At 40.6% G+C, this 15,786-nt stretch overlaps 1 protein-coding gene across 4 annotated transcripts in view; it reads left to right on the top strand.

Moving 5' to 3' along the window:
• The window catches only part of PIGL (phosphatidylinositol glycan anchor biosynthesis class L), a 64,988-nt gene extending 55,720 nt beyond the window's left edge, over positions 1–9,268 (top strand). For 2 of the 4 annotated variants that reach the window (XM_054689605.1, XM_037494502.2), the window contains one exon: positions 152–2,795. In XM_054689605.1, coding sequence (XP_054545580.1) covers positions 152–258 — 107 coding nt within the window. In that variant the 3' untranslated portion in view covers positions 259–2,795. Of the gene's footprint in view, positions 1–151; positions 2,796–8,764 lie in introns of those variants that run through there. The other 2 variants (XR_008549726.1, XM_037494503.2) reach the window with 2 other exon arrangements.
• Positions 9,269–15,786: the final 6,518 nt, after the last annotated feature.

The following is a 15,786-nucleotide window of genomic DNA, read 5'->3' as shown; positions in this document are numbered from 1 at the left end:
GGAGGCCAATCCAGAGAAGGCCAAGGGTACAGGAGGAAGTCAGAGAAGCCTGTATAGCATGAGGTGTGCAAGTGGGAGGAAGGATTCAAGAATTGGAAATAACAGAAACAGTTCTAATATAGCATTCCTAACCAGATCTTGATTCTTCTAGAGAGCCATGTCCTGCCACCGCAGCCAGCTCCTCTGGTTCCGCCGCCTCTACATGCTCTTCTCCCGGTACATGAGAATCAACTCTCTGCACTTCCTCTGAAGCCTTGAAGAGTGTCTGATCCAATGAACAAAGTGAGAAACAAAGACCAGGTAGCCCAAGGCCTGGTCTGGAGCCCAAGGAGATCCCACATAGGGTAACCTCTCATATGCTGCTCAGTTCTAACTAAGGCCAAATTTTAGCTCTTTCCTTTGGGGAAAAAACCTCAACCCAAGGATAATAATGGCTATCTTGATAGCTTCTCAAGCACTTGTGAAAAACAATTTACAACCGCCTAGCACAGAACCTACTACTATTTTAAATATATGTAAAGGTGCTCTGAAATCACTTCACAGATGTGGATGATTCAATATTCCGACATTGTCACCATGCAGACTATATTGAATTAATTTAACCATAATTCCTTTATCTTTGTGGCCTATTTATCACTTGAATCTAGAGAAAACTTGCCAGCTGGGGCACTCAAGTGCCAATCATTGTGCTGGGCACTGTTTTACTCAGAGACTGCTATGACATAGGCCCTGCTGTCAAAGGACTCAAAATCAAATACCTCAGTTCATAGTCTTTAAGGCATAGAACAGGAAATAAGAAGAGAAATCTAGACTTTTTGTAACACTCAAGCACCTGATGTCAGAGAACTGTATACTACAAACAAAAGCACTCGGAGCTCTGGCTTGGAAGCTACTTCCCAAGTCCGGTTATTGTCCAAAGAATGGCCCAAGGCAGGAAAGTGCTGTAGTGAAGAACATCAGCTCTGCAAACTAGTGACCCCGAGTGAGAGGCCAGAATTACCAGGCTCCACATGCAAAGTGGTAATCAAGTGATAATCTTTCCCTTCCCCAGGTCTCTCATCTACGAAACAGGGCTGATAACAGCACCAAGTGAGAGGAGATGATACTTAAAGGTACATAGTAAACAATCTGGCACGCTGAAAAAAGATGACCTGCTATTATGCTGAGACCTGTAAGAAGTAGGTGTTACAGAGGGACTTGCATAAAAGTCAAAGTCCTGAAAGAAAAGGTCTTGGTGTGCATTGTCCAAGGGGTATTCTTTCTGCCTGTCAAAGAAGGCTGAACTGTTCTCTCCATAGCTATCGGTTACAGGCCTGCTTATTCAGTCTTTCAGCCCAAACTTGCTCTACTTTGCTGACAGTCACCATTATTTTGAATGCCTCCCCGGGGGCCAACAGAGACTGACAGCTATTAGCCCTAAAGCTGAAATCAAAAATCCATACATGGATGTCTATTTAAAATTTGTCAGTAGTATGCAAAAGAATGAAGCTTGACTACTACCTTACACCATGCACAAAAACCAACTCAAAATGCTTTAAAGAACTAGACATAAGACCTGAAACCATAAAATATATAGAAGGACATATAGGCGAAACACTACATGACATACACCCCAGTAACCTTTAAAGATACATCACCCAAAGCAGTGATAGTGAAGGCAAAGATAAACAGCTGGGACTACATCAAATTAAAGAGCTTCTGTATAGCAAAAGAGACAGTAACCAAAACAAAGACACACCCCACCGATTGGGAGAAAATTTTTGCACATAACACTAATGATAAAGGACTAATAACAAAAATCTACAAAGAGCTGATGAAACTCAACAAAAACAAAGTAAATAGCCCAGTCAAAAAATGGGCAGAAAAAGAAACTTCTCCAAAGAGGAAATGCAAATGGCCAACAGGCATATGAAAAAATGTTCAACATCACTTGTAATCAGGGAAATGCAAATCAAAACTACAATGAGATACAACTTACACCAGTGAGAATGGCACATATTAAAAAACTAGCAGCAACAAATGTTGGCGAGGATGTGGAGAAAAAGGAACTCTCCTGCACTGCTGGTGGGAGTGCAAACTGGTCCAACCACCATGGAGTGCTGTGTGGAGATTCCTCAGTCTGCTAAAGATGGAGCTTCCATATGATCTAGCAATTCCACTCCTAGGTATTTACCCAAAGGACACAGAAACATTAATTCAAAAGGGCACCTGCACCTCTATGTTTACAGCAGCACTATTTACAATAGGAAAGCTATGGAAACAACCCAAATGCCCAAAAATAGATGACTGGGTCAAGAAGATGTGCTACATATACACAATGGAATATTACTCAGCCGTCAAAAAAGATACACTCATGCAATTTGCAGCAACATGGATGGAGCTGGAAGGAATCATGCTCAGCAAAATAAACCAGAAAGAAAAAGAAAAATACCAGATGGCCTCACTCATAGCAGGAATTTAGAAAACCTAAATAAAGGACCAGGAAAAAGACTTAATTATAATAAAGTAAAAATCAAAATTAACAAGCAACTATATACCAGAGACACACTACAGGGGAGGGGGGAAGAAGGGAATAGGATTACAACAAAGGGGTGGGAAATATATGGGGATTATAACCAAGATGAAAATGCATACATTGTGCAAAAATGAAAAATGATGCAAAAAATACATAAAATAAAATAAATAAAATTTGTCAGTAGTTACTAGTCATTATATGAAGTGTGACAAGAAGCCACTAACAGTGGCTAGTGTGATGAGACACTAACCCAGCCTTCTTTTTTTTTTTTTTGAATTTCATTTAGTTTTAATTTCATTATGAAGTGTATTAAAGGGCCGGTGGTCAAGGCTGTTACTGGAGCTTTCAGAGGTGGAAATCAAAGGCGTCATTAGGAAAAAATGAAGAGGAACAAAAATCAAGGGCATTTTTATAATCAGCGTAACAGGAAAGTTAAGATACAGAAAACTATGGCTTTTAGCAATAATAAGGTAGCAACATATATGTTAAGATGAGAAATAAGCATATTAATGACTACTGCCCCAGGAAAACAAAGAAGCAAGGTATATAATTTTAAACACTTCCTGATTTAACCATAATCTCCAACAAATACACTCAAAGACTGCTTAGTAACTGTTGCTTATGTATAAGGGATTGCAAATCCCCAAAAGAGTTCCTACTTTTGCTTTGTTTCTTTGAAGAGAAGAAAGTGTACCAATCCAATCAGAACATTGAGTCTGGTTCTTCCCCTTCCATGCCTCCTACAATTTGACCTTCCATATTTCTCTCCTGGAATGGCAACCTCATCAAGTTAGGTGCCCCTTCATCTGCTATCTTTTCTTTTTTTTTTTTTTTTTTTATAAATTTTTTTTTTATATTCCCCATACAATTGCAATCCCCCCATTCTGACCCCAATCCCTCCCCTCCCGCCCCCCACCCCCCAAAAAGTGTCTCTGGTTCATAGTTTTTGTTGATTTTGATTTTCACTTTCTTATAGTTATTCATTTTCCTGGTCCCTTATTTAAGTTTTCTAGATCCCTGCTATGAGTGAGACCATCCGGTATTTTTCTTTTTCTTTTTGGCTTATTTCACTGAGCATGATCCCTTCCATCGTCATCCATGTTGCTGCAAATTGCATGTGTTTATCTTTTTTGAATGCTGAGTAATATTCCATGGTATATATGTACCACATCTTCTTGATCCAGTCATCTATTTTTGGGCATTTGGACTGTTTCCAAAGCTTAGCTATTGTAAACAGTGCTGCTATAAACATAGGGGTGCAGGTGCTCTTTGGAATTGATGTTTCTGTGTTCTTTTAACCCAGCCTTCTTAATATGTATTAAGAGCTTTTAAAATACTCATAACCTGTGACCTAAGGAAATACTTAAAAAAATCAAAATTTATATACAGAAAGAACATCAGAGTATTATCTATAAGAGCAACAGTAGAAAAATTCAGTGATTAATCACATTTAGTAAGAGAAAATGTTCATGATATATTAAATTTAAAAACTGGTTAGGAATAGTACAATCCCATTTTAAATGACACATGCTCAAATAAATGTTTATCACATACATAAAAATATATTTACATATATGTATATAAATGTATATATCAAAGGATATATATTGAAAAAGTAGTGATTAGTAAAGTCATCTTTCTACAATGAACATTTATACTTTTTTTAAATAGTTTTTTTAAAACCTTTTTTCAAAAAAAAAAGATTTTATTTACTTATGCATACAAGAGCTGGGGTACAGGCCAGAGGTATAGGGGTGAGAGGATTCACCAGAGACAGAGCTGGTAACAGAACAGGCAGATTGACTGAAATACACTGCTGAGGGAAGCAGCGGGCGAGACAGGAGAGGTCTCCTGCGCCATGTGGGTAGCTCCCTGGCCAGGGATCGAAATTGTGCTGCAGTGGCTGCGTACAGCTTCATAGGTGGCATCTAATCTCTTGCGCCACTAGGGAGGCCCTGAACATTTATAATTTTAATGGATTTTTGTTTATGAATAGTTTTGATGTGAGAAAATACTTTTGCTATGTTAAGATTTTTTAAAATGTACATAGCCAATAAAATCTCAATTATGAACAGAAACAAGTCATTACTAGCCACTTGTATATAACTAGTAGACATGCAATGGTTCAAACTCTGTTGGGGGGCCTCCCTGGAGGCGCAGCGGTTGAGCTTCTCGCAGCCTCTGCAGCGCTGGTTCGATCCCTGGCCTCTGGGCGAGGGTCCCACGTGGCGTGGCAGACCCCTCCTGCCTCGCCCGCTGCTCCCCTCAGCAGTGTATTTCATCCATCTGCCTGTTCTGTTCCCCACTCTGGCTCTGGTGAATTCTCTCACCCTCCCTCGCTCTGATTGTACCCAGTGCTTGTATAAATAAATAAATCTTTAAAAAAAAAAAAGGTATATAAAGAATACACATTGAAACACCATTTAAAGAGTAAAATAGGGGCCTCCCTGGTGGCACAGGGGTCTCAGCATTATCAAGCGATCACCAGCCACTGTGGCATGAGTTCAATCCCTGGCCCAGAGAGCTACCCACAGCAGACCTCCTGTCTCACCCACTGATCCCCTCGGCAATGTATTTCAGTGGATCCACCTGTTCTGTTCCCCACTCTGTCTCTGGTGAATTCTCTCATGCCCCCCACACCTCTATCCTGTACCCCAGTTTTTATATGCATAACTAAAATAGAAGTAAATCTTTAAAAAAAACAAGTAAATAAGCAGTAAAATACTGAACCAGTTTAAATGTCCATGAATTAAGGACTTGTTAATAAATTATGGGTACATCAGTAAAATGATGCCATGAAACTAGTCTTTTTTAAAAAAAAAAAAAAGATTTATTTATTTGTTTGTTTGTTTGTTTATTTATTTATACAAGCACTGGGTACAGTTAGAAGCACGGGAGGACAAGAGAACCCACCAGAGCCAGAGCGGGGAGCAGACAGGCAGACCGACGATATACACTGCTGAGGGGAGCAGCGGGTGGCAGGAGAGGTCTGCACACCATGTAGGATCCTCGCAGGTGGCCAGGGATCGAACCAGCGCTGCAGAGACTGCAGGCAGCCTCGCAACCCAGCACTCAACCGCTGCACCACCGGGGAGGCCCGAAACTAGTCTTTTAAATAAGGCAATGCACTAATAAAAGATCTTCAAAGTATATTTTTAATTTTAAGCTAGATGTAGAACAGTATTAGAGAATACAACCGTTTGTGTGTGTGTGGGGGGAAGAAACATTCACATACATGTTACAAATATGTGTAAACGAATGGGGTATCTCTGATAGTTGTGTTTGTCTCTTAATATAGGGAGTTTGGTGGGAGGAGGGGATACATACCATTTTCTCCTTTTGAATTTTATACCAGAGGCATGTATTACCTAATCAAATACATTTTTTAATCTTAGAGGTTAAAAAAGATGAGAATTATTAATAGTAGTTGCTTCTAAGCGGTAGGATTTGAGATGTTTCCTGCTTCTCTTATTTTGCTATACTATACATATCAACTTTTTAAAAATAATGTCTAGGAGGAAAATAAACAAATTTTTTTATTTACTGGCAACGGGTGCTTGATTTTGGTCCATGTCACTTGAGAGCAAGTTCCCCCCTACTGTCTCTCTCTATCCCAATACCCTCTTCTGCACAGCACCATGGGAGCGGAACACTGTGAGGGTGGGCATCCTCAGGCTGCAGGTCTACTGAGTTTACAATGAACAAAGGGAACAGAACTAGCTTTCCCTACATACCAGGAGAGATCAGGGACTGCAACACAGGAGGGAAGGGCACCAGTGACCAAGTAAGGGTATGGAACAGTCCTTGTGGAATGCTGTTCTGGGGATACTTGTCTTGGCAAGAAGAAAGCCTCCTTGTACAAATTATCAAAAGGCAGCCCTTCTCTCAGGCAGACAGACTCACATCAGAACACAGCCTGCTGAGAAAAGCATAGCCTAGCATCTCTAGCTCTCTTTAGTCCTGCCTTTGTGTAGATAACAACTTGTTAACTGTAGTAGCACTGAAGCCTGGAGCAAAGACCAGATCTCAGTAAACTGAGAATTCCCCAAGAAGGGGCTGAATCCACACCCCAGAGTCCTGGGCACCCAACACCTGGTATCTCACTCCCTGAGGTTGGGTGAGGGTTACTCCCCGCTCCCACATCAGAGAGACCTGCAACCAGTCCCTCCCCATAACTTCAGAGAGGACTGGTGGTTTGCCAGCTATCACTCCTGACCTGGAACAGCAGAAACTTTTGGGTTTCTCCCATTCACCTCTCACTACTCTGCTGCAGCTCCCGAAGAACTAAAATGGGCCAGACGTTGTACAAAAGGAGGAAGCTGAGAGGAAGGGAAAATTCCACTGTCTGGAGTGGGCTGCCCTCACTGAAGGAGCAGTTAATAGAAGAGACTTCATGAAAAATAATGAAAGTTCAGGCCCTGACCCAGACAAAAAGGATGTTGTTTCTTAGCAGCAGTCAAGGTAGTAATCTGGAATATCATGTAAAAGATATATATTAGAACAAAGAGGAAAACAAGTGGAGAAATGGAAATCATGGAGGGAAAGACTTGAAAAATACTCCTTGGAACACTAACATGTTAATAAAGGGACTTCCAGAAGAAGAAAAGTTACAGATGGAGAATAGTAACAGAGAACTTCCATAATCTGAAAAAGACCTGAGTTGGTACAGCAAAAGGGCCCACCATTGCTTAGCCAGATTTGATTTTTAAAACAGATACACAACTATGCTGGCAAAATTCCTAGATTTCAAGTGTCCGAGGGAGATGAAAGTATTCTGGAGTTATCCTGTGGGCTCAAAGGAGCCTTGGGAGGTAAAGCATCACTGTGCAGGACAAGTTGTAGACAAATGTATGGCTCTGCAACACTGAAAAAGGTAGTGGCCAAATTAAAGGGAAAACAGGAAATGAAGATACTTAAAAAACCTACAAAAGTAAGGAAGTAGAGAATGAGGAAACAAAGCATAAGCCATAGCAACTCTAATGGAAATGACAGAAAAAGTCAGATGATCAGTTACTTCAAAAAATAGTGAATGGGATTAAGTTCCCTACCAAAACTGGGACTATCAAATTGAGATAGAAAATCTAGCAACACCTAAAAGTGACAAAGAAAGGCTAAAAATAAAGTACGCGTCATATACCATACACCAGGCAAAAACAAAGGAAAGAAGCAACACACATAACAGACAAGAATAACATGACTTTCACAAGCATTAAAGCTTGGACAACCGGATATTTTATAATGATAACTTCTCACTCCATGAGAAGATATGCACCAAATATTACAGCAGCCAGATATATGAAATTACATCTCCCAGGAATACAAGTTCTTTATTTAAAAAAAAAATAGTGGGAAGCATTAATATTCTTTCAGGATTTTGACAAATCAAAGTTGGCAATAAGACAGCATTTGAATAATAAATTTAGGGCCAACATGCATTCCTTACATGAAAGAACATATATAAAAATCAATTATTTACTTGTCAGAGAAACACTTAATGTATTCCCAAAGCAGATTTTGCAGGCCATAGGGTTTTGATCATAATCAAATGAGATTAGAATTACAAAATGGTCCAGAAAAAATAAAACGACCTATAAATTTAAGAGATTTCCTCCTAATAGCTGGAAGGGATCATGCTCAGTGAAATAAGGCAGAAAGAAAAAGAAAAATACCGGATGGTCTCACTCATAGCAGGAATTTAGAAAATCTAAATAAGGGACCAGGAAAAAGACTAACTACAATAAAGAAAAAACAAAATCAACAAGCAACTATAAACCAGAGACACACTGGGGGGGTGGGAGAGAGGAAGGATTAGGGTCAAAATAAGGGGGGTGGAATTGTATGGGGAATATAACCAAAATGAAAATGCATACATTGTGCAAAAATGAAAAATGATAAAAGAATTATATAAAATAAAATATTTTTAAAAAGAAAGCATTAGGAGAAACCTTTAAATAAAAAAAAAAAGAAAGACATTTCCTCCTAATGACCTCTAGAAAAAAGAGGAAATTACTAATTATCTAAAAAGTAATAAAAGTCACACTTTGTATAGGACCTGTATTCCTGTAATTTTGTAGTCTTAAGTACTTTTTTCCACACTGCCACAATGATGTATTTTTCTCAGCGGCTGCCAGAGATGCACTAGCTTGCCGTGTGGCCTGGAGTTTCTAGGCACTGACAGGGCAACTGCCTCCCTCTCTCTCTGTCTCAATTAAGTCTCAGTAAAACTGTTGTATCTGTCCTTCCGTGCAGGTGGTCATCAGCTGGAACGTGCCATGATTATGGCTCCAAAGCCCTTCACCCGTCTGCTCAACCTGGTTGCTGGGGCGGGAGCACTCAGAGCATAACCGGGTCCATGGCACCTAATCCAATGAGCTCACCGAAACCACAACCACGGTGCCACCCACTGCCTCCAGAGTCACCTTCATCTTCTGGGCCTTGACCTTGGCAACACTGGCTTTAATTTCTGGGGGTAGGGTCTCCAACAGCTTCTTTGCCTGAACAAAGCTAGTGTAGTTCTGATTTCTTTGATCAGCTTCACTTTGTCTACTAGTTTTGCCTGACGGAGGAAGAGTGAAATGAATGTGTTCTTTTGTCTGGAGATGCCATCTTCTGCCACATCAGGGACTGCCTCAGCGGGGGCAGCATCAGGCATCATGCCACCCATCAGCATGAGTCCCGACATCCTAGATCGTCAGGTTTTTTTTACAGGTACCAAGGTCTGAGATCTCCAGGAGCATGAGGCTGGCAGTAACCAATTGCTAGAATTTGGGCGGGGGGGTGGGGGGGGGAAGTAGGGGAATGGTGGATCTAATTCTTGGGGGCATCACCCAGAGGTATCGGGCAAGTATCTCTCTTTGATGACCCCCATTAGCCCTATGGTGCAGACAAGTAGCACTCTTGCCTTATGAGGAGCAAAACACCCCAAAGCCCTAGACATGGTCCCCAATGGGGGGGGGCGGTAAGTGGTTGGTGGCAGCATCAGTATGCCTCAAATACTATTATTTCTAAGAAAGATTGAAAACAGGGGAACTCCTTGGTGGCGCAAGGGTTAGGACACAACCTATGAAGGAATCCACAGCCACTGCAGGACAAGTTTGATTCCCAGCCAGGCAGGGAACAACCCACATGGCGCAGCAGACCTCTCCTGACTTGCCCACTGCTCCCCTCAGCAGTGTATTTCTGTCAATCTGCCTGTTCTGTTCTCCACTCTGTCTGTGGTAATTCCTCTCACCCCCCACACCTCTGGCCTGTCCCCCAGCTCTTGTATGCATAAATAAATCTTTAAAAAAAAAAAAGATTGAAAACAAGAGAACCACATGACTCAATTTAAAATCAATAAAAACCAAGAAAAAGTAGGAAGAGGGACTTAATACAGATGAAAGATTAAAAATAGATGAGGGCCTTCCCTGGTGGTGCAGCTGTTGAGTGCTGGGCTGCGAAGCTAACCGCAGCCTCTGCAGAGTGCCTGTTCGATCCCCGGCTGCCCGCAAGGGTCCCACATGACGCACAGACCTCTCCTGCCACGCACACTACTCCCCTCAGCAGTGTATTTTGTCAGCCTGCCTGTTCTGTTCCCTGCTCTGGCTCTGCTGAATTCTCTCACCCTCCCGTGCTTCTGACTGTACCCAGTGCTTGTGTAAATAAATAAATAAATCTTAAAAAGAAAATAAAGTTTAAAAAAATAATAATAAAAATAAATGAAACCCCTAAAAATGGAAAGCATAAGTTTTCTTTGAAAAAATCATGTAAGCCAACACCTGGCAAGTCTAATTCAGACAAAGAGAAAACAAAAATGCCATTATTGGGAGCAGACTGGATATTATAGCCACTGAAATAGAAAAGGATGAAAAAATTATAAAACAATATTTAACTCCATAGCAACTCTAAAGGAAATAAATGACCACCTAGGAAATTTTAGACTATTGCAAAACGCTACCATAATATAATAAATAGAAGCCAAACATTTTAATTCTATGAAATGCAGGGTCCCATCACTGCAAAATGAAAGAAAATAGTTATCTTTTAATCTTCTAGTGGCTCCTTATCTAGCACAAGCATCCAAGACTGAAAGTTGGCACTGCCTCATCGGGTTCCTAGACAGGCAGCAATTTTGCTTTCTTGGCTGAGTCTAAGAGGGAAGAAACCTAGGCAGCAAGATGCTCGGACCAACTTCAGGGTAGAGGTGGGCATAAAGCTGGACAGGGGTGGGGCCTCCCCGGTGGCGCAGCGGTTGAGTGCTGGGTTGCGAAGCTGCCCGCAGCCTCTGCGGCGCAGGTTCAATCCCCGGCTGCTCCCCGGCCACTGGAGGAGGATCCCACATGGCGCGCAGACCTCTCCTGCCGCCCGCTGCTCCCCTCAGCAGTGTACTTCGGTCCTTCTGCCTGCTCTGCTCCCCGCTCTGGCTCTGGTGAATTTTCTCACCCTCCCGCGCTTCTGACTGTACCCAGTGCATGTATAAACAAAACAAACAAACAAATAAAATAAATAAATAAAACATGCCTCTGTAAAAAAAATATAATAAAGCTGGACAGGGGTGGGAGGAGGAGGTGTACCAGAGATGAGCCTGGCTCTTCATAGGGGTTGGGCCCCAGGACAGACTGATGTTGATGTGGCTGTCTCCTGCCACAGGAAAGCTTCACACTGCTCCTTTTGTTGAGTCCTTGCAAAGTGAAAAATGCTCTCATTAAACTGAGTAAGTCCCATCTAGGCGGTTACTTCCAATTCCTTCCCACCCCCACACTCTAGTATGAGCTTTAGCCAGCCCACAATTGAGAACAGGGGCAAAGAACTGGCATTAAATATCAAGTAGACTAAATCCAAGGGCAAGGGCATATGTCTAAAATTTACTTAAAAAGTGAAAAAATAAAAAAAACAGACCAAATAACCACTGAAGAAATTAGAAAGGTAATTATATTAGATTTGTACAGCTATCTAAACTTAATTTATATCGCGTATAAAATAGACAAGTACCCCAATAGAGATAATAAAAAGATACCTGCAAATAATAAAAGTGACAATTTTATTTGGTAATACTAATACAAAAATAAAGAATATATATACAAATGGAATTCTGGGGCCTCCCTGGTGACGCAAGGGGTTAAGCACTGCACTATGAAGCAATCTGCAGCCTCTGCAGCACAAGTTCAATCCCAAGCTGGCCAGGGAGCAACCCACATGGCACCGCAGACCTCTCCTGACTTGTTCTGTTCCCCACTCTGTCTCTGGTGAATTCTCTTACCTCTGTATCTCTGACCTGTACCCCAGCTCTTGTATGCATAAATAAATAAATCCTTTAAAAAAAAGAATATATACAAATTGAATTCTGCAGCGCATCCATAACCAATTAGGGTGTTTTTCCAGAAAAGTAAGAATGGTTCCACTTTGGAAAACTCATCATAATTTTTATATCAAAACCTTAAAAAGAAAAAGCACATCATTTTATTCATAAGAACTCAAAGATAACAAAATTCAGTCTCTAATCTTAATAACAACCTTTAAGAAAATAAGTATAACAAATGCTATTTACCCAAGTTTAGAAGTCTACAACTCAGTGGACAAGGCAGGACGCAAGCTCTCATGGCCATAATTATCAACGTTGATCTTGAAGAGTGAAGCTAATGAAGTATGACAGAACAATAAAGACATTGGTGTTAAGAATTGAAAAAGGCAGCTATGTTTAAAAACCTAGGAGATGTCGATAAAATCTACTATAATGAGGAAATTTGGTCACGCAGCAGAATAATAGCTATCTTTACAAGGACCATAGTGTGATGGAAATGAAACTAGAAAATACATTTCCATCCTCATCAACAGCAAGAACACAAAATAGCTAGGAATAAGTTTAACATAAAAAATAAAAGATCTGGGCATCCCTGGTGGCGCAAGGGTTAAATACACAGAGCTGTCAAGCTACAGCCAGCTACTGCAGCACAAGTTCGATCCACCAGCCGGCCAAGGAGCTACCCACAGGGCGTGGCAGACTTCTCCTGTCTCGCCCACTGCTCCCCTCAGCAGTGCATTTCAGTAGATCCACCTGTTCTGCTCCCCACTCTTTGGATGAATCCTCTCACCTCCCGCACCTCTAACTTACACCCCAGTTCTTGTATGCATAAATGAATAAATCTTTTTTTAAAAAAGATATAAGATCTACTTACATTTCTAAATAACAATCAAAATTCCAGCTGTCTTTGTTGCAGAAATTAACAAGTGTCCTACATTTCACATGGAATTGGAAGGCTCAGAAGTCAAAACAATCTTTAAAAAGTGACAAAGATGGAAGATTCATGTGTTCCAATTTAAAAAATCACTACAGGGCCTCCCCGGTGGCACAGCGGTTGAGCGCTGGGTTGCGAAGCTGCCCGCAACCTCTGTGGCGCCGGTTTGATCCCCAGCTGCTCCCCGGCCACCGGAGGAGGGTCCCGCATGGCGCGCAGACCTCTCCTGCCACCCGCTGCTCCCCTCAGGAGTGTACTTCGGTTCTTCTGCCTGCTCTGCTCCCCACTCTGACTTGGTGAATTCTCTCACCCTCCCGCGCTTCTGACTGTACCCAGTGCATGTATAAACAAAACAAATAAACAAATAAACAAATAAATAAAAACATGCCTCTATAAAAAAAAAAAATCACTACAGGGCCTCCCTGGTGATGTGGGGGTGAAAGACAGTGCTATCAAGCTATTGCCAGTCACTACAGCTGGCCAGGGAGTGACCCACATGGTGCAGCAGACCTCTCCTGCCTTGCCAGCTGCTCCCCTCAGCAGTGTATTTCAGTAGATCTGCCTGTTCTGCTGCCCACTCTCTTGGGTGAATCCTCTCACCTCTGGCTTACACAGCAGTTCTTGTATACATAAATAAATCTTAAAAAAAAAATCACTACAAAGACCTAAACTTAAAGAGCTGAAACTATACAACTCTTAGAAGGAAACACAGATGTAATATTTGTGACCTTGATTAGGTAACAATCTCTTAAATATGATCCCAAAAGCACAAGCAGCAAAATCAAAAATAGAAACTTCTGTGCATCAAAGGATACTATTGAGCAAGTAAATAGGGAGAAGTATTATAAATCATGTATCTAATGAATCTAGTATCCAGAATATATTAAGAACTCTTACAACTCAACAACAAAAAGACAAACTAAAGATAGACAAAGATTAAAAAAGACAAATTAAATGATAGCAAAGGATTTGAATATCTGTTCTCCAAGAATGTATATAACAGACACACAGGAAATGTAAATCAAAACCAGGAGCTACTATGTCACACCCATTAGAATGACTATAATTTTAAAAAAGCGGGGGGAGAACAAGTGTTGGAGAACATATGGAGCAATTAGAATCATCACATTTTACTAGTGGGAATGTAAAATGCTGCAGCTGCTGAGGAAAAGTTCATGGCTTCTCAGTAGGCTTAAGATTTACCACACTGGCCAGCAATTTCACTCCTAGGAATTCCACTCTACTATTAAAGACATATGTTGACACAAAAGCTTGTAAATGAGTATTCATAGCAGCATTATTCACAACAGCCAAAAAGCAGAAACAACCCAAATGTCCATTCACTGATAAGAAAAATGAAATGTTGCTTTTATTATTCAGCCAAAAGAAATGATGTCTTGATACATGCCACAAGAAGGTAGGGCTTTGAAAACAGTATACCAAGTGGCATAAGCCAGGCCCAAAAGGCCACATACCATAGGATTCCATTTATATGTGATGTCCAGAATAGGCAAATCCATAGTGACAGAAACTGGATTCATGGTTTCAGGGGGCTGAAGGGAACAGGAAAGGTAAGTGACTGCTAATGAACGTGGGTTTTCTTAATGGGCTGATGAAAATGTTCTGAGAGTGGTAAAGGTTGGACAACCTGAATATACTCAAAACCATTAAATTCTATGTGTTAAAACAGTGACTTTTATGGTATGTAAATTATTTCTCAATTCAAGAAAGTGTAAAAATAAGATATTAAAATGTCCTAGTTTACTAAAATACATAATTGTAACCTTGTAAATACAAAGCAAATACTACAGAGTTCAAATATTATTTGCATCTTAACCCAGTTTTAGTGCTTACCTGCTTTTAAACATAGTTTTTAAAGTTTAAAATATTTGATGCAAGGACATAACACATGACCTGGATAAATGGAGAGTTGTACCACATTGCTTGATTAATATAAAAATACTTAAAAAGTTAATTGAACACCAAATATAGTATATATAAGTTCCAATTGATAAATTTATATATTTACATGTTATATTTATATATGTTAATTCCAATTCTTACAAACTTAATATATAAATTTAATGTAATTGCAGTCAAAATCTTAATGGATAAAATTTTAAAAATAGAAATGTCCAAGAAAAATCCAGTATAAATATTAAAAAGCACAGAGATGTGAAACCTGCCTTTCTATATATCAAAACTTATAAACCCAGTGCAACAAAATCAGTAAAATACAGCACAAGAGTAAAGCAGAAGTTAAACAGAAGAGAAATCTCAGAAACGGATCCAAATTATAACAGAACTTCTAAAGATAAAGCTTTAATTCAGTGGAAAAAGCATTTTTTTAAAGATTTATTTATTTATGCATACAAGAGCTGGGGTACAGGCCAGAGATGCAGGGGGTGAGAGGATTCACCAGAGAGTGGGGAGCTGAACAGGCAGATTGACCGAAGTACACTGCTGAGGGGAGCAGCGGGCCAGTCAGGAGAGGTCTGCTGCACCATGTGGATTGCTCCCTGGCCTGCCAGGGATCGAACTTGTGCTGCAGAGGCTGCGGATTGCTTCATAGGGAGGTGTTTAACCCCTTGTGCCACCAAGGAGGCCCCAGAAAAAGCATCTAATAACTCGTTTCAGGATGCCTGTTTCCATGCAGTTGGAAGAAAGCAAAGACTCCCTACCTTACAAAAATACATGTAAATTTTAGATTTACAGGTAAAAATTAAAACAAAATATCATTTAAGAAATTTGGAAGACTCAGCACTATCACTGCTATGGCCTAAGTTCAATCCCCAGCCAGAGAGCTAACCAATATGTGGCGCAACAGACCTCTCCTTTCTTGCCTGCTGTTCCCCTCGTATCTCAGTAAATCCACCTTTTCTGCTCTCCACACTGTCTCTGGTGAATCCTCTCACACACACACACATCCCCATCCTGTACCTACACCCCAGTTCTTCCATACACACACACACACAAAAAAAAAATGGGAGTGTGTGTGTGTCTCTATCTACCTCCAAGTTAGTTTGGAAACCCATAAAGGAAAATATATAAACATAA

Source organism: Talpa occidentalis, unplaced genomic scaffold, assembly GCF_014898055.3.
Source record: "Talpa occidentalis isolate TD23 unplaced genomic scaffold, MPIMG_talOcc4v2.1 talOcc4.7, whole genome shotgun sequence".
Taxonomy (NCBI): Eukaryota; Metazoa; Chordata; class Mammalia; order Eulipotyphla; family Talpidae; genus Talpa; species Talpa occidentalis.
This window is presented reverse-complemented; position numbering and strand designations above follow the sequence as displayed.